This window comes from Corvus hawaiiensis, chromosome 6 (assembly GCF_020740725.1).
Source record: "Corvus hawaiiensis isolate bCorHaw1 chromosome 6, bCorHaw1.pri.cur, whole genome shotgun sequence".
In the NCBI taxonomy this organism is placed as follows: Eukaryota; Metazoa; Chordata; class Aves; order Passeriformes; family Corvidae; genus Corvus; species Corvus hawaiiensis.
The window spans coordinates 7,439,214-7,461,863 of NC_063218.1; the positions used below are offsets into that span (position 1 = coordinate 7,439,214).

Consider the following 22,650-nt stretch of genomic DNA (forward strand, 5'->3'; position numbering starts at 1 on the left):
CTGGCAGTGACTTCCATGAAATAAAACATACTTCAGTGAGAAGTTGCTTTTCCATTGAGTCTCTCTTCTCACTTTAAACCAGAGTTTTTTGCACTTAATGGGAGCAACTGCTTTTGTGTCTCATGGATCTGTAGCTGCTGCAAGACTGCCACAAAGCTCCTGTGCCAAGTTCTTTCCCAAGAGCAAAGATAAAATCCCTTTTTAATACTGCACTGTTTGGATTTGGCCTCCAGTTTAAGACAGAGCAGATGTGTTGGGATGTTGTGGGTGCTGTTGGTTGAGATTAAGAAGTGTCTTGCCTTACTGGCTCATTCCCCTCCTATTTGCTGGCATCAGTGCACATGTAGTTGCCTCCCTCACCTGGGTCTGTCAAAAATGTCACAGGCTCATGCAGCTTTTTTAATAAGCAGGGTTATTTTGATGCATGTATATTAGGGAATGACACCTTGGCAGGTACAGTGGAAGATGGGGGTGAAGCAGAAGGAAGGGGAACAGGGCTGAGTCATGGGGGAAGGAACCAGCTCCCCCAGTTCAGCTGGGGCTGGAGGAGCATTTCAGAGCATGTCTTTGCAGCAGCAAAGAATGAGGCTGAGAGTGGCATTTGTCCTGTGCTGAGGTACCAGTGCTGGAAAGGTTTTACAATCCATCAGGGACTTGGAATGGGCAGTTCCAGATACGTTGTTGCCCAAGGTCACTTTTTATGCAGGGTCTTTGTAGAGACTAGGGTTGATGCTGGGAAGTTCAGCTCCAGAAATGCAACATTTAGAAATCTGGGAGCAATGAAGAAGTTTAGTTTAACAAGGTAGGGGGGGAATTGAAAGAGGTACGCTGAATTCTCTCCAGAAAAAGCCTCCTTTTAAATTTAAAGTTTATTGCTTTATCTTGACTTCCAGAAAACCTGCATGAAACTTCCTTGCCTTTGAAAGCTCAACAGAAACTCTTGAAGTACTTTGACTGAAACAGAAAATTTAATAGTGAGGCATTTTGAACACCGAAGGATGTTTGTGGGCAGGTAATTTAAACAGGTACTAATATGAAACAGTGTTGTACTTGAAAGGCTACAACTGGTGTACACACATAAATGGGGTGGAATATCACTGGGAGCAATAAAATCTGGGGATGCTTCATACTTCTTTCATTGCAAACAATTTTTATGGTATGGCCTGTGAAGCAATTGAAATGCAGAGAGTTGGCACATCACTAGATTGATAATTCCTCCTGCTACTTACAGCTTATTCTCAGTACAGATGTCCCCAATTCTTTCTTTCTATCACATTAAAGTTTCTTGTCTGCTTCAATTTCATGCCTGCCTCAAACGTAGCATTTTTCAGAATTGTCCCTCCAATTTATTTTTTTTTCCTCTTTAAAAGTTTATATCAGATGAAACCTAGCTGCTAGTTTTTATCCCAAGGTTTACACTTAAATTTTTAACAAGGTTGTTTTTAAGATTGGTCTTCTTTGAGAGAGCACTTGGCTGATCCATCAATAATTATGTAGTAATAAAGCAACTGTGTAAAAATGGCACCTTTGTGCTGAACAGATTGGTTTGCAGAGCCACTGACAAAGATGAATGTTTATTACAATTTACTACTTTTGGTTCTGCAGATGCAATAGAGCTATTTTCTTTTTGGCTTAAGTGTCACAAAAAGTAATTTCCAATTGTGGAATCTTTATGATAATAAGGATATATAACTAGGAGAGCCCAGACTGACTTGCAAATACCAGCATGAGTTTGCAGTGTTGGTAATTTAGAAAAAAAAATAAACAGAGAATATTTTTTATTTCATTTCATTGCTGAATTTTTTTTTTAAGCAATCACTGGGATAGAACACTCAGGGAATCCTACAGTGTCATGTAGGATGCTTCTTCTGGTTTAATTGCTGTAATATTAATTGTTGATTCTTCCAAAATTGGCAATTTTCCTCATTCTCTTTGCTGCATCCGAAGATTTCTACTGTTGATTTTACTACAATGTGAAGAAAGCGAAATGTCTAAAATTAACAGAAAAGCCTGAAATTGTTGTTCCTGTTTCCATTTTTTTTTTTTTTTTGAGTGCCAGCACAATTAAGGCTGTGATTTAGATGACTGGTATTGTTCAAATCTGTCCTCTCCTTTTGGGCAAAATACAGAATAACATATTCTGTAAGATTTTATGGCCGGTAGAGGCATCCTTTCAGTTGGCCAGGCTGGTTGATTGCAGTGTCACCGTGGTGATAGAATTGTCTCTTGATAGCAGCTGAGCAACACCTTGAGAATTCAACTTTTGTGGATGCAGATATTGGGATGTGTGCCTCTGCAGCCTCCAGCACAGCCTCTGGGTGCTCCTTTGTGGGATTTCCCCCAGCTGATGCCGGGGTACGGATGTCTTGACACAGCCACACTGGTGCCTGTCAGTGGTGTCAGAGCTGTAAGGTGCTTTCATCGACTGGCAAACCTCTTCTGGACAAAGGCCAAAATTCCTGGGTTCTTTTCCATTGCTGCCAGAAATAGTGCCTTGGCCTTATGTTGGGTCTGCTGCTCCTGGTTTGGAGGGAGGGGTGCAGGTGGTCCTGCTCCCAAAAGGCCCTTGAATGGCAAAGCTCCAGCTTCATCCCCTCGGTCCCTGGGGGTGATGGCAGAGCCGAGCTCCACGTGCCTCGCTTGAGCTGTTCCACAGACCAGTTTGCTGCCACAGCCCTCAAGCCTTTGTGGCAACTTGTAGCTACGTCAGCAAACACTTTCAACCTGGGTCATTCATTTCAGTTGGCAGTTGCTGACAGTAATGTTCCTTTGCTTGGCTTTATTTTAGCATTTAATGACTTTTATGTTGGTTTTGATGGCCTGAAGGGAATTGCATGGGAGTGTTTTGTCTGGACTTTAGTATTCTCTGCTTTATCTTGCTAGCAAGATTTAAAATCTTACTCCTTCAGGAGGCAGGGCTTTTGTCTGTGCACCTTGCAGGCTCTTCCCTCATCGGTCCCTTCTGTCAGCCCATTATCCTGGGCTTATTTCACTGCACAGTTTGCTGTGGAAAGAGTTTGCCTAGTTAAAACCAGCATAAGGAACAATCTATCTATTCTTACCTAAAGAAGTAAAAGAAATAAAATATAAATAAACATCTTTTCTATAGAAGAGGATGGTAGATCTGAATGTGAAATCATGATCTCATGGGATTTTGTAATGAAATAGTAAAATGTTATCCAGAACTTATTCTCAGAAGATAACTCTGGTTTCGTTAATTCAAAATAAACTTTGCTGATTTCAGAGAAATCAATATTACCTGTGGTGCTGAATGTGTTTAAATGAACTGATACAAGAAAAGTACATCACCCTCTCCCAGCGGGCTGTGGGCACGTAGTCGTGTTCCCGATAATGGGTGCCATAATACTGTGTGTTATGGAGAACCTGGATTAAGCTCCATGGAAGGCATCGTTAATCAGTTAATTAAAGAAGAACAACTCTGATACTATGCCATATGCTGTACAGTAAAATGGTTGCATGGCAGAAAAAGCCATGAATCCTTTCAGTGTATGTGAGACTGAGATGTGATATGTGACTTTCTGCCTCTGCAATACTGTGTTAAGTAAAGGCCTAATATATTTAAATAAAGAATTAATTACATGTGGATGTAGGACATTAGCTTTTCCAGTGAGTTCTTTGAGATGCTTACCTGGTTTTTGAGACATAATAAAATCTTTCCGAAGTCTTTGCTTTGCTCTGCATCTAATCAACATTTAAGCAAGGTCCTTTGTGTGCCTGTAACCTGGAGAGGATGGCCAGATTGAGGAGAAACTGTAAAATCAGAAATGCAGAACTTAGCTAAAATGACATATGAAGTATAGTCCTGCTAGTATATAAACTTTATATACAAGTCAGATGTTGAGATCAATCATAAGGACAGGTTGCACAAGCAGATGGCTGGCCTTTCTGATAGCCATTAGCTTGCAAGGCTGGCTTTGAAACAGGCTCCATGCTTTGTAGGTGAATCATGCTGCTGGGCTTTGTTGGGAAAAGGTTATTTCTCCAACTCCACCAAAACCTCCTGTGCACAGAAGTGCCTTTTTCCACCGTTCCTGGAGGATAAGATGAATTATTCTCCAGGAACTTCTCTACAGCTTTCTTCTTTTGGAGAGCTGTGGTGTCAGAGAGCATTCCGGCGCTGTAATGGATGGATCTCAAGCTTATGGAGTACACATGCTAATTGTGCTGTGCTTATGGATCAGTCTGTCCAAATGCCAAGGCCTCAGAGCTGCTGCAGGCAAAATGTTAAAATCCTTCTCCTCTGTCTACTGTGCATCTGGGAAAAGGTTCATTGCAGTCACTAAAACACAGTGGAGAGGAGGAGGGAGGTGGAGGGTGGAGCCCCTGCCCATCTTATCTTCCCAAGGAGTCTCTGCAGAGCTGTGCTGTCTGCAGCAGTGTGTGCTGCAGCGTGGCCGGATGACCGAGGGAGCTTGCTGTGCTCCACTGGCACCTGGAGCCACCCAGGCAATGCCTGTACTTTGGATTGCAGAGATCTTTATAGCCTTTGTATATATAGTCGCCTGAATGGACACAAAACTGCCTTGGTCCCTGGGGCAGGGTTCCTGCAAGAGGTCTGTTTGGTCCACAGCAAGATAAAGAAGTACTTTATCACCTACGTGTTTCTCAGCCATTAGGCATGGCCAGAGACAAAAGATGGCACTTCATCTAATCACAAACAGCGCAACCGCTGTGATTTTTATTTGAAAATATGGTCTGTGCTGCCTGCAGTTCTCTGTTGCACGGTGGACTGATGCTCTCAGCACAGATCTGCATTTCTGTAGCTGCCACCTTTTAAGAATTCAAACCAAGTATCTCCTACTTCCATGTTTGTAAACCTCCAACTGAACCAGTCAGGATCTTACATGTCCTTTCTCTCTTCTCCATGTCTCTGATAGTCCTACAGCATGAAACTCTGCCTGATACCTGCTCTGAGTCCAGCCCCCATCCGTCTCAGAGGCTTTTTCTTTGGGCCAGCTTCCCACCTTGCTTTTGATGGGGGAGCTTCTGCTCTTGCCTGGTACTCTATTTAATAGTAAGAATAAATTTTTACCTTCTCTTTCCTCTCTGCATCTCTGTAATTCCCTGCTTGCTATTTCTCATTAGCAATGAAGGAAGGAAGAAGCTGAGTAACAAAATGAGAAATTTCTTACCTAATAATTTTGTTTCAGTTAGCAGCTTCTCACCATTCAGCCTGCCTGGACAGTGTGGTAAATGGCCAGGACACAAATTGATTTTTTTCCTCTAAATAAAGACTCAGGTATATAATTTCATACTCTATATTTTGATGTTGTCTTGATGCTAATAATTTTCTGCTGAAGCATTTTGGTAGTCTGGGTGGCTTCTGGTGCTTGCTGCTGAGCTTGTCTCCAGATCTACCAAAGACAAGCTCTGAACCTCAAAGGAGGGGATAGAAATCAGCCCACCTTTGCTGAGAGATGGTAAGGGTGACTAGAAGAAAGTTGTAAGTGGAAAGTTCAACTCATTTCGCTTTCTTGCTTGTCTGGGTAAGTTATTTTGGAAGGCTGTTTTTGACCTGGAGCAGCTCTTCGGTGCAGTTTGTGTTGGACGGGACCTAAAGATAATTTAGTTCAACCTCCCTGCCATGGGCTGGGATGCCACCCCTAGATCAGGTTGTGTATGCTGTATATTTATATGGCTGTATACATTTAAATTTTTTTCCTGGTGGAACAGAATTTTTAAAAAAATTAAAATCGTCCAAGCAAAATTCTAGGATTTGGTTGTAAGTTCTCTGTAGTGAAAAGCTCACCATTGTGTTCTATTTGGTGTGGGGGGTTTTAGGAGGGGATTTACTTCTCAATGAAACATATGCTGGGGTGGCTGAGCGCTGGCCAGACAAGGATCCTGGGCTTGCAGGGCTGGACAGCAGAGCATTTAGCGCCCACAGCAAGACCTGGCGAGCTGCAGAAATGATGCTTCAGCACTTAAACATTAAGCCAGCTGTTCCCTTTGTGGCTGGCTCGGGTGTAAAGTGCTCTTGCTGTTTTACATAGTGGTCTGGCAGTGTGGGGAAAGTGGGCTGGAGTGGGATCTGAGCCTGGCTGCTTTTGCTGTCGGCTCTCCAGGGTGTTGGACTGCCCTCGCCCTCTGCCAGAGATAACGGCAGCACTTTGCCCTTGTGAGGTTTGGAGAGGGGAACTGATTGAGATGCTGATCAGTTCTTCTCCTTGGCCTCTCCCTTTGTATAAACTGTTACTCTTGGATCCCCCTGCATAGATTTAAAAAAATGCAGAAAATACAGGCCAGAAGGCACCAAAAAGAATGAAGGCTGGGGGAGGGGAAAGGGGAGAAAAGATGCCAAGAACAGCAGAAAAAGGCAAAGGAGGAAAATACAGCAGGGGATTGGTGATCGGCTGGAAATGCACAATAAGTCGGGGAAAAAAATCTGTCTTTACAGTTTCCATTTTAAAAAGTTTTAAGTCCATAAAAAAAGGAGGGGGTGAATATTTGAATGTAGGCTGAGGTGTGAGTGTGTGGCACCTTCAGCACTAGCGCCGTGGTCAGTCTCGGCATTGCTGGGTGCAGAAATCACAGGCTGGAGAAGACTTGCATCTGTTCATGGGAGCTCTTACCATTTCCAGGGTTGGCGCTGAAAAATGTCATTTGTGGTAGTTAGGTAGTATGTTTCTGGGTGAGTATTGGTCAGTTTGATTATTGGTTATTGGTTCCATCAACAAAAGATAATTCTTTTGATACTGTTCAGAGCAGTCGTTCTCTGAGCACTCAGTCATGGCAGTGGGGTTGCAAGCTCAGAAAAGAACGACAGGTTGCAACAAGTAGGTTGCATAAACCATGCTCTTTTTCATTGTTTTCCAAAGGTGTTGGGGGAACATTAACTTTATTCCAGAAGAAGAACATCTGCTGCTGTTTTTGAGGACAGTGTCAAGATGTTCTTCAGTTCAAAAGCCTAATTTTCAGCTGTATTTATTTTGGGAGGTTGAAAGGGTTTTTTTCTTAAGGGTTTTTTATATTACTATGTAGTTCAATGAACATGAGCTTACCTTTTCAAAGAAAATTTTTCAGAATCAGAGGGGTTTTGTTTATTGCTGGACTGGTTTTGTACTACCTGCTTTAGAAAAATATATATTGCAGGGAGGATTTTTGGGAAGAATGGAGACATTAACTGTTTCTCTGAAGTATTAAGTTAACAAGTTTCCATGTCCGTTAGATGAGTGGTATAACCCCTAACTGGATATAAAATATGACAATGTGGTTTGGTTAGATCCTCTGTAGACTATGAGGTGAAACAATAGCATTTGTTTGAGTATGGATATGCTCTCGGGAAAGCAGCAGGGTTGGTGGTTAGGTGTTTTTTTTTTCCCCAAAAATGAAATTTAATTTATAAAAAATATGTTCACTATCTAATAAAAGTTCTGTGAGAGTGATTGACTGCAGGAACAGCTTTTCTCATAACTTATTCCTATATATCATTAAGCACACAAATTGGAAACTCTGTTCCTGTGACGGGGTAATTGTTCTGCGACCACCGTAGCAAGGTGGCTTATGGGGGAAGGCTGTCGGGTGTCACTCAGCTGTGCAGGACAGACAGAGCATCTGGAGCTTGAGTCTCAGTGTGGGGAAATGGACACAGAGATTTAATAAAGATGGGTTTCTAGTTCTGCTCCACATTAAGTCCCAATGTTGTAGGAAAATCATCTCCCTACAGGAGATGGGCCCAATGCAGTGACTGCAAACCAGCCAGGGCTGGCCCTGGCTGTTACTCTGCTTTGCTTTGTGAGAAAGTCCCGTTTTCAGTAGACAGGAGTGAGGAAATAGCTGATGAGCTTGTACATCCCTGCTTTTGTACAGGCTGACCTTGCACAGCTGCAATAGTAGAGTATGTGGAATTTATTTTTTTTTAATTAAATTGTGCCTTTTCCCTCTTTGCTTTCATTTGCCCCATTTTGGGCTTTGCTTCTACGCTTCTTACAGTCCAAATGCAAGGAGCTGGCCAGTGGGCACTTTGCAGAGGCAGGGCTGTGTGCCCTGGCACTGCTGGGCAGCCCGGCGCCGGCTGACAGTGCTTCCCACCATCCCTCGTCGGCAGGAATGAATGTTTCTGGGAAGACAGGGCCTCGCTCTGTGTGGTGTGATGTGTTTGCTTTCTCTGAGGAACTAGCAGGCTGGAAACTTGGCTTTGGCTGGAGAGGACCCCTTAACCTTGCCTTGGCAGAAGGAAATAATAAAGTGACAGACTTCATTTATCTTTATGCTGTGTGCATGGCCTCGTGTGCTCCGTACACCATCAGACCTAAATCCTGGTGTCGATTTGGCACTGTGAAGGAGTAGGCTGTAATTTTCAAGGTGGCTCCAGATACAATAAAATAAAAACCATTTTCTCTTAAATACGAGCATATACGTCATGTGTTTTGTGACCTTATTTTGTCTGTAAGTGCAATTAATTTTGCTCTGTCCTTACGTTTTGTTTTTGTCAAATACTTCTTGACAGCGCATGATTACGCTGCTGAAGGTGAGCGGGGGAAACTGGAGCCCTTGGCAGCTGCAGGGTGCGTGGTGTGGAATGGGAGCATGGCAGGGTAGGCTGGCATTGCACAAAGAGGTGCCTTACCTGGAGCAATGGGGTTGGCAACAGCTTAAAACAGCCAGGATTACCTCCCAGCCTGCTCCCGAGGGAGGCTCCTGCCCTGTATTAGTGAAACTCGCTCTGTTTCTGCGTGTTCTCTGCTCATATGGCCCCACAGGCTCTGCTCACGCCTTGATGTGTGGTGTGTTCGTTTGCACACCCATCGATCCTTGTACTTCATCCTGTGCTGCTGCTGCAGCATTTTCGCATCCATTTCTCTTCCCTGCCCAGTCCCTACAGCACGATCACCCCGGCACTTCGTCTGCCCGGCGCTGCTCCCCTCCCGTTTACCACCCTTAATGACTGTTCCCTTCACGCCCCTCTGTAAATCGGTTATCTCCCCCTCCAGATGGGTCTGTGTCCCCTCTGATCAGCTAATCAATTAAATCCTGGTGCAGTTGTGCAGTGCCTTTTTTGGTGCTAAGTCACCGCCTTCCCTTCCCACTCGTTGCAGCTCCCCAAGGTGGCACCGGCATCGCTCATCAATTTGGGCTGCTAAAGCGTTTCTGCTGATTGGATCCTTCCAATGGTCTGCTGGAGCTTTCTGTGGCTCCCATTGGATTTAATCCCTCCCTGGAGAGCAGCAATCAGTCCCTGTGTTTCTGATGCCCCGGGCTCAGGTTGTTTGGTTTGTTGCTTAAGGAATTTTGTAGCTGAAAATGCATCCCTCAACTCTTTTCAGATTTTGTTGTGCTCTAGCCCCAAAGTATTTCTTAAATACTGGGAGTGCTTAGTGTCTGGTGTTGTGCCAAAATAGGTGGAAAGGTTCTTTGTTTAAACTCTTTGACTGCTGTGAAACGGTGTGGTGAAGGATGTATTTGCTGCATAGGACCCGAGCACCAAGTGCCTTCTATTGTATCTGCTCCAGAGGATTTCCTGGGAAGTGTTCAGCCTCCATTTCTGTCTGTAAGGAAATCCTCTTATCTGGGCAGAGCAATAAATAGTGCTGCCTCCTGTAATAGAAACAGAAAAACACATTCTTCACGTGGCTGTTTTTAAAAATGTGGGGTTTAAAATATATCAGGTGGAATGATTCTTCTGTAATAAATCCCCATAATAGTGTGCTATGTATACATTTAACTAGCTGCACAGAGGTAGGGAGGGGGGCAGAGGGTGTGTTAAAAGAGGGCTTAGTGTGCATTTAGCAATGACAAGAACAGTAAATAATCCTAGAGGTTTACAAACCTAATCCGCAGTGTCTGATTGTAGCCCTCATGTCCACCCGAACTGGTTGGAAAGATGTTAAAAGGGTGTAAAGGGAGGGCTTTGAGGGGAGTTTATTTTTAAGTTTTTGGGGAGCTGGCTGGGTGGTTGATGTTCTTAAGTAGTATGAACGTAATTGATTCAGTACCTTGATGGAAAGCTCTAGAAGTGCCCGTCCTCCTCCACTTGCTACAGAGATGTTGGGTGAGGATGGAGTAGTCTGGTCCTTTCTCTAAGCTCTTCTGGATGATCCTTTCATTTAACAACTGGATTTGGATGGAAGGGGAGGAGTGTTGTTGTTTTTAATGCCCAACTTATTTTTTGCATGTGCCCTGCAGTAAAGTGGTTGTTTTTCTTAAGAAAAGAAATATGTGATGTCTCAGAGCTGTGCCACATGATCCTACTGCTTTTAAATAAGCTCTTAAGAGGCTGGACCAGATGTTGGCCACATCTGTGTTTTTATTTTGTCAAACATTTCATTTTGACCCTTTTATTAAAGGAGAAAATGATAATTTAGAAATCACTTTGAAAACTTTAGCAGCTGGGAAGATCTTTCTGTATATAAAAAAGCAACGGGTTTGCTTTCCATGCCCTGCAGTGAGTCGTGTAGCATCAAGCAGAAGGATATTTGTGGCTGGTAGGATCTACTCCTCTTGGAAATGATTGCCATGGAAATTTTCATGCCGAAGTGGATGCATTTTATTTTGAATTGGCATTCTGTAATGAAACATGTATTTTTTTTCCTCAGTGAAAGCATTAAACTAGAGATTTGAAGGCACCTTCGCTTCTGAAAAACCCATTTAATGAATGCCTATTGCCATGGCGGGAAAAAGGAAGATTTGCAGGCAGAGGGATATCCTGCAATTACTCCCTCTGCTGCTGTTATGGGGTCTAAGAAATGCTTATTACATGTAACTTGCTTCTGGATTCTTCTCTGCAATTTAACAGTTGGAGAATGAGTTTTCTGTCCCTGTTGCTAATTGATCCAATGAGAAAAAGTGGCACCTAATTCAGTAACAAGTTATATTTAAAATGACAAGTGAAATTGTTCATGGTGCCTGAAATTGCATCATTTTCAGTCTGGCATGTATAAGAGAACAGGCACCTACTGTACTGTGACATATTAAATTTTAAACCTCTGATCCAAAAATATAGCTGGGTATAGGAGGAGCAAGGTGTATAATGATGAAAAGCAGTGGGAGCTTGATTTCAGTGGGATACTTTTATTGTTTTTAAGATGCTTTGGCAGTTTTTACAATAGTAAATATTGGGATCAATTTTATGTAAAGTTGAGCAGTGAGTTGAGTATGTCCATCACCACTTCCAAGTTTTCGTTTTCTAACCTGTGATTTTCAGAACTTACTAGTGGTTGTCAAGGTGGACTCCTTTTTACTTTGTCCCTACTTCCAAGCCTGTGTGGACAGTGGACAGTTTAGTTTATCTGGTACAAAGAATATGAAATAAAAATAAATCCTTTATTCATGCAGGTAAACCAAACTGATTTTTTTTCCCGAAAAAACCTTGAGGAAACAAAAGGTAGATAACACAATGAAGGTAGAGGCCATCCCCCCTTCTGTCCTACAACTTGGTGGTTAAAGTGCTACCCAGAATATGGGACACTCAGTTCAAGTCCTATTTTTGTATGAACTCCTTCCAACCTAGGAGCCAGGGTATTCTGGTCTGGACTCCCCTTGCACTCTGCTGTTGAGCTGTTACATTTTATGTGATGGAACATTTCTTGGACCCAGGTGGACCATCTCCTGGGAAGGTGTCTCAGACACTACTACAGTATTTGCTCCTTTCCTTGGTGAACATTCAGCCATTTTGCTCACTGGAAGTTTCTCTCTCCGTTCCAGCAGGAGAGATGTGCATTACTATCTTGCAGAATACCCTGCACTCCCTTGTGTGATTCCTCTCCAATCTTTGAATGATTATGCTTTGCTAAAAAAAATTTCAGTCAGTTGCATTAAAAAGGCAGCAAACCATCAGGATGTATTTTGTCACTTTGCTTTTTCTACCCATCCTGAAGCCAGGGAGTGCTTGGCCATGTCCTGGGGGTGCATCCCTTCTTGGCTGATAGCAGGGTGCCTGTGTGAGGAGCTGCTGGCACTGGTGCAGAAAGTTCTGCTCTTACTGCACTATGCAGAGATCAGACCAGAAGAAAAGCATATGTACTGATCAATTATGTAGTTATTATAAAATCTTTTGCACTTCTGAAGTATTTTGGGGAAAAAGGCTGTAAAGTAAATCTGGTGCCTGGGACTAATGTGCGATTAATTTCTAAATGTAATGACAGTGAGAAATGTTCTTTAAAGCCTTTTTGGTCAAATTAGCACTGGATTATCTGAATTGGTGCATTTGGTATTACATTTATGAGGCAATGTGAGGAAAAAAATGAAAGCGTAGTGTTACGGAGGGCTGGAACACCTCTGCTATGAGAAAAGGCTGAGAAACTGAAATTGTTCAGCATGGAGAAGGGAAGGCTTTGGGGAGACCCATCTGCAGCCTTTCAGTACCTTAATGAGCTACAAAAGAGCTGGAGAGGGACCTTTTACAAGGGCATGGAGTGACAGGACAATGGGGAATGGCTTTAAACTGATAGAAGGTTTAGATTGGATATTAAAAGGAAATTCTTTACTGTCAGGGTGGTGAGACACTGGAATACATTGCTTGGAGAAGTTGTGGATGCTCCATCCCTGGGAGTGTTCAAGGCCGGGTTGGTTGGGGTTTTGAGCAACCTGGTCTGGTGGAAGGTGTCCCTGTGCATGGCAGGGAGTTGTAACTGGATGATCTTTAAGGTCCCTTCCAACTCAAACCATTCTATGATTCTGTGCTGTTCCTTGTGACAGGACATTCTTGGTGGGTTAAAACCCATTTTGCTTGTGACTTAGGGTGGAAAGTATAAAATTTTCTGTTGGTTGTTTAAGGTGGATTTTGAAAAGACATTTGTGAGTACTCGGTTGCTGATCCCAGGGAGTGTCTGTTGAGTTGAGCAGCCAGACCCTTTGTGCCACCCCAGGAAGCTCAGCCTTTATTAATGACCAGGTGTTTTGCTTGGATTCCCAGCCCTGTGATTTCATGTACTTCAGGCAACTGGTTTAAACCCCTGACTTTTGCCAAGCAGATCATTGTTTTATTTTCTGGGAGTGCTCTTAATTCCAAACTTTGCTTGAGTTTACCATTGGGTTACCATAACCTGTCATTGGATCCAAGAGCTGCTGCTGGCATCACCCTCTGCTGATCCAGCACTGTGCAGGAGCACCAGGCTGGGGAATCAAACCATTCAAAGATCTTGGTTTGTGGGGAGGCACATCCCCAGTACTGGGGAGTGGGAACTGTGAACATGCCAAGCTGTTCTGCACCATTTTGGTTTTAATTTGTTATTGCAGATTGTTGAAACTTAATTCGTTTATATTTTTCTGCAAGCTGAACTGGTGAGGTCATCTCTTGTTTGATCTTTATTAGACGTAATGGAGATGACCAAGAAGATTGCTTCATTCCCCAGCATAAGTCTTTGTTAAATAATTTGTTTTCTCCTCTACCTGGACTACATTAATAGTGTATTACTATAGTTCTTTAATGTGATGTGGAAAATCAGGTTTTGCAGCTGTATGCTGTGCCAATCCCAAATTAAGCCTCGGTTCTGTGCTGCTATGCTTTTTAATGGACAGAATATTTAAAAATTTGTTTTCAGAAGTCTTAATAACTACCAAACTAGCAAAATTGCAGTGAAATTGTAATTACAGAAAGTCAAGAAGAAAGCCATGGTGTGACTGTTGGCAGTGGTCTGTGCTGCTTCCCTGAAAATAGAAAATATTTTCTAACTCATAATTCAGAGATAAATTACTGACCTATATACTCTGACAGAGAAATTTTTGTTATGATGAAAGAAAAGTGATCATCTTTTTAAAATGGTTTCCCCAGCTTCCTACTGAACATTTGTGGCTGTAAATTAAAATGAGTGATAAAAAGGCGACTGGAAGTCTCTGGCAGATTTTTAGCACTGATGAGGACTGTGTTGATTCCTGAATTTTAAATTAATCCAGTGTGGTGAATTTGTGTGCATGAAGTTCTGTATTGAAAATACTCAGCAACACATTAAACCTCCCAGATGAAGGTGGAAGGATGCAAATCACTGAAGGACAGGCCTGAAGTGTTACATCACTGCAGAACTTAAGCTGCAATAGATTCTGGACAAACATATGGCTGATTGAAATGTGTTCTTTTTTGTAGGTGAGAATACAGGAGATGGTGAATTAGATCTGAGTGGAATTGACGACAGTGAAATAGATCGGGTAAGGTGCCCTGTTGTCCCTGGTGTCTCTTATCCTGGTTGTCTGGGTTTCTGAGAAAGACAAAATGGTTTTTATCTGGTTTATCCTCTCTCTGCAACTGCCTCTGATCTATAGAGAGGTTTGAGCAATTTCTGTTATCTGGAATCTAAACTAATGTTCATGCAAACCTGTGAATTTGGTGTTCCTTGCCCAACAAGGAATATATATATATATATATATATATATATATATATATATATGAGGCTGCTGCTGCTGCTTGCTTTTAACATGCTGGAATAATTATGTTGAATATCTTTTATTGCAAAGGAGAACTTTAAAAAGTTTGGTGGAGCTCTAAATTCATTATTTAATTAAGATAGATTCAACATAGAAGGCTGCCATGGAAACCAAACTGTAAAACCAGCATGTGCGGCTCCTGTGTACTTCCAGAGACTTCTGTAATGTTTTCTGGATTTATTTTTATTTCTGTGGCAGAAAAAAGTACCCTTTAACATATGGGCTGAGTGGGACAGACACATGGCTGTGGAAAAGGGCGTGTTGGAGGCCACGCGGCTGGTCAGCGCTTGGACACGTGACAGCCCAGCTTTCTGAGCCTGATGCCCTCTCCAGCTGCCATGCTGGTTTACATAGTGATTTGAACAGATAATTCCAGTGCTAAAAATTCATTTTGGGGTACAAAATCCCTGACAGTGATGAATTGCATAGGAATTACTGATCTCCAAAATGTAGCTGTGAGGTGGGATTTGCTAGGTTGGGCGTTAGGGTCTCATGATCTGAGCGGACACTGAATGGAGGGAGCAGGAAGGCTGAGGTTTTTCACCATAGCCAGTCCATAATTTGAATAATCACAGGGGAAGAACAAGCACATTTTCTGCTCTTCCTAGGCTCTGTGATGAGGTCATAAGTCTGCTTTTATGACTTCATCTTCATTTCTGTGGCAATAGACTGTAATATTATAAGCCCAAGATTATGAAATCTCTGAAAGCCTAAGAGGGATGAATAACTGAGCTAGGAAAAAGTGGGTTTTACTATTATGGCCCACTTTTAATAGAAGCAGATGAAAGAGTGAAAATACTGGTCTGATAAACCAGGACTTGCACAGCCATTTGCTTGCCTGCTTAGCCCTCAGAGGAAGGACTCCTACCTGCGTTAGTTTCGTTTAATGGAAGTTATTTTTCTTAAGAAATCCTAGATGTACATCTTACTTTGGAGACAATCTTGAATGCTGAGACCCAAAAGATGGAGAAACCTCAGATTGCTTTTCTTGCACTTACACATCATTTTACAAGTCCCAGGTGCACTGCTTAAAATTAAAGTGTCTTGTTCATGATGGATGACCTAATTTGTCTTCTCCATTCTTCTGTTCTTCACTCCCAAAAAGCATAGTCTGTAGAGAGCTTCTGTTTCATTGATAGTTGTGCTAAATACTGGGTTAATTTTTACATTTAGGTCATCTACAATTAAGTAATTGCTGCCTATCTGTCTATTTATTTCTGTGATCCATCTGAATAGTCCTAGATGTATTTTACAGCTCCATTCCCACTAAAGTTGTTACCGAGACTAGGTGGAGTTAACTGCAGAATGTCTAGATGTGGTTACTGAACCAAGCTGAAATCTAGAGGGCTAAATCTCCAGCAATCTGAGCTGGTCTACTTCACACAGATGTAGCCATTGAAATAATAATCTCAGTAACTCTGTGTAAAGCTTCACAGAAACCTACCCAGAAGACACATGTTTTTGCTTTGGTTGCACAGGGCAGTAGTTCCCATCCTGTTTTGAATTACAGACCACCATCAACACACAGAATTACTTGCAGACAACCACGTTGTCATGATAACCTCTTGTATCATCTGAAAAAGATCATAAACCCAGGATCATTTTTGTTTAATTAACAGACCATGTATAATGAGTCCTAGATGGTTTTTGGTCGCTCCATCATAGTTTGGAAACCAAGCACTTGTTTTTTGAAAACAGGTTGTTGCTTGTGCCAGCTTCAGATGTTACTAGAAGTGCTCTGTGATTGTCTTATATCACTCATATTTTCTTTTATTTTAATGCATTTTTTAAAATGGGATATGTATTGACCTTGCCAGTGGTTTTTCAGTTCAGTTTTGCTCTGTGGTTTTCAATTTGATTTCTGAAAGTAGATAAATTTGTTTTCTCTTCTAGTATATACTTAATGAAGCTGAAGCTCAAATTAAAGCAGAGCTGTGGATGAAGGAAAACGCAGATTATTTGAAGGAACAAAAAGGTAAGTATGTAGGACTGGAATTTGCCTTTTGGCTGGTGTTGCTGAAATATACAGTCTGTATAATCTTCATGCTGGTTACCCTTTTGTTGTCTTTCAGAAAAGGAAGCAAGAATAGCAAAAGAGAAAGAACTTGGGATTTATAAGGAACACAAGGTATTAAATTGTGTGTTAATTGTATCTGTTTGAAAATGTCCTGGAAATTCATTATATCTGCTGATCAGCTCCATGTATGTATGGGCATAATGGTACAGGTCACCACTAACAGAGCAAAAGCTACAGTACATCTAGCTGTTACTGAATTGCAAGGCTATATTTTTTTAGGTGGTGAGTAAAACACTTTCTTGCCCAAACTTTTATTTTAAATTGCTATTATGAGAAAATTCTGTGCATGTCAAAGTCAGAGCTAGCTCTTTGCATTTATGATTGCTGTTCTAATTGCTTGCGTATTAAAATACAGGTTTTAAGACGTCTGATTTTTTTTTTAACGTGTGCATGGGGAATTTGTTTGTACTTGCCATAACTTCAATGGCTTTCTTTGCTCTTACAATAATGATTTCTTTATGAAGAACTGAACAGAACCTTGTTACAGTTACCTGAAGGGGTATTTGTTCTACCTTTCATAAAGAATGCGACAGTTATGTTAACAAATGGCATGTCCTGTCTCCATGTTTAGCAGTTTAAAGCAGCCTAATTGGCCGTATATTCATGATTTACAGCATTAGTGTTTTGTGTAATTGAGCAAGTGACAAGTCAAATCTCCCACATGCAACTAAAATCCATGTTAGTTTTTAGTGTGTATATCCTCTATCTTTTTTTCCAACTAATGTGAAAGGCAGAGTTTCCTGCTTCCCCTAGGTATTCCAACAATAAAAACAAAACCAGACAATGAAACACTGTTTTATACTTCAGAGTTTCTCATTCATCCTGCACTTATGCAGACGTGGCAGTCTACCAGCAATTTTCAAAATTGTATAACTCATTGGCACCACCAAGTAGCCCAAACACCCACTTTTTTGTTCGGACAACACAGGAGTTTTTCTCTAACCCTTTATTGTTTCTGACAGCTTGAGTAGAACTTGATTAATATGGTGCTTTCCAATTTCAAGGTAGCACTTGACTCATGTAGGTAAACAGAGGGGCTATTATCCATTAAAAAATAAATCTCCTGCAGAGCTTGGTGTTAAAACTTTCCTTTGAATAGGAAAATGCCAAATGAGAAACAGAGGTTCTGGGGTGGTTTTTTTCGTACCTACCCAGGCATGGGGCATGGCTGGAAACGTTCTCTGGTGTCATTGCTGGTTGCCTGGCTCTGCACAGCATCAGCCCCCCTGTGCAGGGCCGAGCTCACAGCCTGTGGCAGCTGCAGGTGACGTTGCTGCAGTGCTCCCGTGTCTGCAGCCTCCTGCTCCCTGTCCCTCGGCGCTACTGCCAGGCTGTGCTTGGGAAGCTGCTGCTCGTGCTCTTGGCTCTTTCCAGCCTGGAGGAGGAGTTGGGCCGAGCCTTTCCCATGCTGCTTTCAGACTTGACATAAAACACAGTTCGGATGTGGAGTTGTCAGTGCTTTGGGGAGTCGTGACCCAGCTTCACTCTCGCTTTAAAGGCAGTTTTATCAGGGGAAATTGTTTATTTCCGTGCTAGGTGATGCTGTGATGTCCCTATTCCTGTAATAGGAGTTCACTCCCCCTTTTTTTTATACATGGAAAATGGCCCATCGTTCTTCTCTGGCAGCATTACAGATATTAAGTAAATAATTTCTAATAAACTCTCTGGGCATTTGGCAAAAAAGCAAACACGCATCTCTTGGAGAAAAGAGACCCTTCGATCCCATTGAGTGGCAGGAGATGGAGCACTGGCTTAGCCTGGGCACATCACCTGCATCCCCCACATCAGCAGCACCTGAACCAGGACTGCTGCACTCCAGCTTGCCCCTCTGCTTCATGGAAACTTTGTTTGTATCTACATCACTAATTTTATATTTTAATTAAGCCAAAGAAATCTGCAAAGAAGCGGGAGCCAATTCAAGCCAGCACAGCAGGAGAGGCAATTGAAAAGATGTTAGAACAGAAGAAAATCTCAAGTAAAATTAATTATAATGTGCTAAGGGACCTGAACAGCAAAGGAAGTAACACACCAAAGAAAGAGGATGACAGCACTGATGACAGCACCAACACCAAGAAGCTGTCAAGAAGAAAATCTATTGCCAGTAGGAATATAGCCAACCCTGTAAACAGTGTGGGAAAAAGGTACTGCAATTGTTCATTTATATCTCTGTCTGTGAGACTGTCTATGTATCTTTCTAAGCCAGACAATGTAAGGACCGAAACATTTGTTTGAGGCTAAAATAATGTCGGGGCTCTGTTTTTATTTATTTTGCCTGCAGTGTCATGGCGACACCTTATTTATAGTTCACGTTTCAGAGGTCTGCTTTGGTGTGAGTTTATCATCCTGAAGTCAAAAAACCCATGAAATCAATGGAAAGATTCATAAATGTGAATCTTTGAGTCAGGGACACCTTTTCTTCATAAAATCCTGACATTTGCTGTCCTTCCTTTAAGTTGTCTGTACGAGCTGATGCAACACTAAATGTTCGAAAGCTTTGCCTTTTTGCTTGATTTGAAAACTATAGTTCCCATCTGTTTTGACAGCTAGCTGCTTTGATTAGCTTTTATTTTAGTTTTATTCCAAACTTTTGTTGTTAATTGATGACACAAATACAAAGCTTTACAGTAAATATGCTTGTCGGTTTTCTGGTCTGCATTTGAAAATGTTTTATAGTGTGATGAAAGCTCCTGTTTTAATGAGTGAAATACTCAACTTGCTGGGCAGATTTGTAGTGTGTTGTAAAATGTATAAGGAGATTGATGTGTCCAATCTGTAATATTCAACTGTTTTATCTGTCTTCAGTTTATGTAGTCATGTTGGATCATCATTTGAATCATTTTGATGTATAGTAATTTCTTACTTAGATGTTATTTATTTATTTACTGCCTGTTTATTTATTTACTGCCAGAATTATAGGCCAAATGCCACAAGGAAATCTTGGTATTTAATTCTGAAATATAAAATCATGTCTTTGCACCGTTGTTCAGATTTAAGCCTGTTTGCAACTGGGTAAAGGGACCAGGGGGGCAGGGGGGCAGCCACCGACAAGGTGTGAGAAAACATCTGTTTGTGAAAGAACAGAATACATGGGATACCTGAAAACATGATGCTGGGAAGGACAGTAAGTGCAAATCTCTCAGAAGCTGAGGAAAATAAGGATGGCAAAACCTAAACCCTTATTTTAACTTCATTTGACAGCGAAGGCAGAGGCATGGTCTTCAGTTTGGGCTAAGAAGCCAAATGCCAAAATCACTGGCCCCACTGTCACCAGATACAGGTTTTTACAGTATATCAGACATATTTTCTCCTTTGTACTGTATTTTTGGCTTCATCCTTGTTCAACTTCTCATTCTCAGTATCAAAAGCTTTGCTTTCCAGCTGTTGACTCCCTGGGGATTTTAGTCTCCCCTGTAAGTTGCACGTAAGTTTCCCACTTGTAAAGGAGAGAAAGTTGTGTTGAGGAAAGTTGTGTTAAATTTAACAGCATTTAGCTTATGCCTTATTTGCAGTTAACAGGTATTAATGAGTCATATTTCTGGTGTTTCTAGTAAATTAGGACCAATTCAGTTGTCTGAAATGCAGTGCTGAGAGGGAAGTAGGGGCTGTTCAGGATCCTGGTTGCATTTCAGAGCTCAGCAGTAACATCCATGCTCAAGCTGCTTCGCTGCATCCCAACCTTGTTTCTGAGGTTTGCAGAAATGTTGGGCCCTTGGAACTCCTGTTGAAGTCAGCATGTTAAACCCTTAACAGGTGTTAAACTCTTTGGAAAATCATGCCATAAATATTTAATTTAACAGTGGTGCAACTTGAAAAGGTTTCTAAATAAATACAAATCAGTATTTTCCAAAAGCAGCTAATAAAACGTGTTTATTTTTCCTCTTGAGAGCCTAAAGTACATCCTTAAGATGCATAACAGAGTTTCCTGATGATGATTAGCAGATCTCAGATACAATGAATTTTGCAGCAGAACACTTCAGAGGAGGTTGAGGATACATGCAGATAAGTGAGCTAAGAAGATTTTGCACTCCTGAAGTAGGCAGTGCTCTTGCTTAAATATTATCAAGGACTTGGCAAACATTAGTTGGGCTTTTTTTTTTTTTTCCTTATAATTAAAGATTTATGACATACTTATGATTTTTTTAAATGCCATGCCTTTTAAATGGCATGCATAAATTTCTGTGTTCTGCATTGTTCTTATATGCCTTGCATTCATTGCCTTTGTTCAGCATTGTTCCTCTGAGAGGTGAATGGCTAAAAACTTTCCCAGGGATACAAAAATCATGATAATTTATATGCAATTAATAATAATAAAACTCCTGAATATTGCTCTTTAGAAAATGAATGAAGCACATAATGTGTCTTTTTCCAGGAGGCATTTGCAGGAATGGGATCATATGGTTTGGGTTGGAAGGGGCCTTAAAGATCATCTATTGTTTTGGTTTGTAGTGATTTACAGTCCTGCATGTTTTTCTTTATGTATCTTAAATATTTAGTAAGCTGCATCTGACTGCAGTAGCACCACGAATAACCAGGCTTTGATCCAGTCCTTCAGTTCATCGGAGTTGTAGTCAGATTTTAAAGAGCTATTCCTTTATTCCTGATCCCAATTAGAAGGTGCCAGTATAGGGAGTACCAAGTTACAGGATAGGAAATGAATACTCATTCTTGGTTGCTCCTGTAATGGTATAAAAATGGAAATTTTTTCATATATATAGATAAATATCTTTCTTGCTTTCCTTTTGCAAGTCATTTTACTTACCACACCAGATTTGGACAGATGATGTGGCCAAGTTTGTCCTGTGTCTTAGAAATAATCTTTATATACAGTACAAAGCACTCTGGAAATAGGAAGTTGATCTTCATTTCCATCTTTCTAATTGCCTCTTGCTCTAAAATAGTCTATGCTGTTGTTTCCACACAGAGGACTTCAGATTATCCCTAAAAAATGGTTACCCTAACCAGACAGGGTGCAACCTCTGTGTGGTTTTTCTTTTTTTAATATCACATAAAGTAGCAGTTACAGTGTTAATCAGTTAAAATACTGGAAAAAACTTTTGTTTCCTGATGTGATAATGATAGGCAAATTTTACAGTCTTGTAAAAAGTTGTTGATTTGGAAGAAATTTTTAAAGAGCTGGAATGCTAGGCAGGTCCCAGGAGTGTGCTTAAACGGGGTAGTCTTTCAGTTGGCGGCCCTTTTATTAGAGCTTTATAGATACTACAATCACTTAATGGTTGCTTGGATTTCAAAGGCAATATAGTTTTATCTATATCTTATTTTATAAGAAATCCTAATTTTGAAATCTCAGAAATGTTTGGTAATTTCTGCAGTTTTGGGAGGAAGGTACTTTCAAAGAGCTCTTCCAAAGATCGTGCAGGTTTCTCCTTGTTAGGTGGGTAGATACTATGTACATGAGTATTTTCAAAAGCAAACTGAGCTTTTGAACAGGTTTCTTTACTGTGAACTTCTCAAGCTTTACAAGAAGCTGTGCTTTCCTCAGACACATCTCCCAGAATTATACTGGGGGTTTACTTATTTTGTCTGTCAAGATGGTAGAAGACTAGTAATGACAATGTAAGTAATTTTAGGAAATTTTATGTTGTGTAAATGTATTTCATTCCATTTCTTATTGCATTTTTGTTCCAGTGAGTATCATGACTGGTGCTTCATATGCAAAAGCCATTTCATTCCCAGTGTGTTGAAGATGTGGCACAGTGGATGTTACCATAATAGATGTTGCAACTCTAATTTCAATTACCAGTTGCACAGTTTATCTTCACTAATGTCTTCTGTGTATATGAAACATAAGAATAATAGGTTGAACTCTGAGAAAAGAACAATTGCCCCTTCAAGCTCCTTAAAATCTGATCTCCAGTTAGAGCTGTGCTGTGTGCTGGAGCACTTCAAGTTCAATAAAGAGGGTTTTTAGGACTGGAACTATTTAGTTAGAAGCTTAATAATTTATTTTATATTTACTTGAGCTGAGTTTTACAACATTACGTGTAAAGTGAAATGTGTTGTACTAAGAAAATGTGGGAGCAAGAAAGCTTTCAAGTCACTACTTTTAAAAAAATTTAAGCCTATTTCTTGCTATGTGCTTGAAATTGGTAATGATATCAGAAAAGACAGGATGTATTATCAGGGGAGTAAATGTGTCAGGTTAATCTCCTGAAGAATTTGCCTTGGAAGAAATG

The 22,650-nt window shown here is 41.1% G+C and overlaps 1 protein-coding gene across 2 annotated transcripts in view; it reads left to right on the forward strand.

Moving 5' to 3' along the window:
• BRF1 (BRF1 RNA polymerase III transcription initiation factor subunit) overlaps positions 1-22,650 on the forward strand; it is a 172,773-nt gene that overhangs the window by 110,586 nt on the left and 39,537 nt on the right. For both annotated transcript variants that reach the window (XM_048305528.1, XM_048305529.1), the window contains 4 exons: positions 14,042-14,103; positions 16,273-16,354; positions 16,452-16,507; positions 18,341-18,597. In XM_048305528.1, the coding sequence (XP_048161485.1) occupies positions 14,042-14,103; positions 16,273-16,354; positions 16,452-16,507; positions 18,341-18,597 (457 nt within the window). The remainder of the gene's footprint in view (positions 1-14,041; positions 14,104-16,272; positions 16,355-16,451; positions 16,508-18,340; positions 18,598-22,650) is intronic.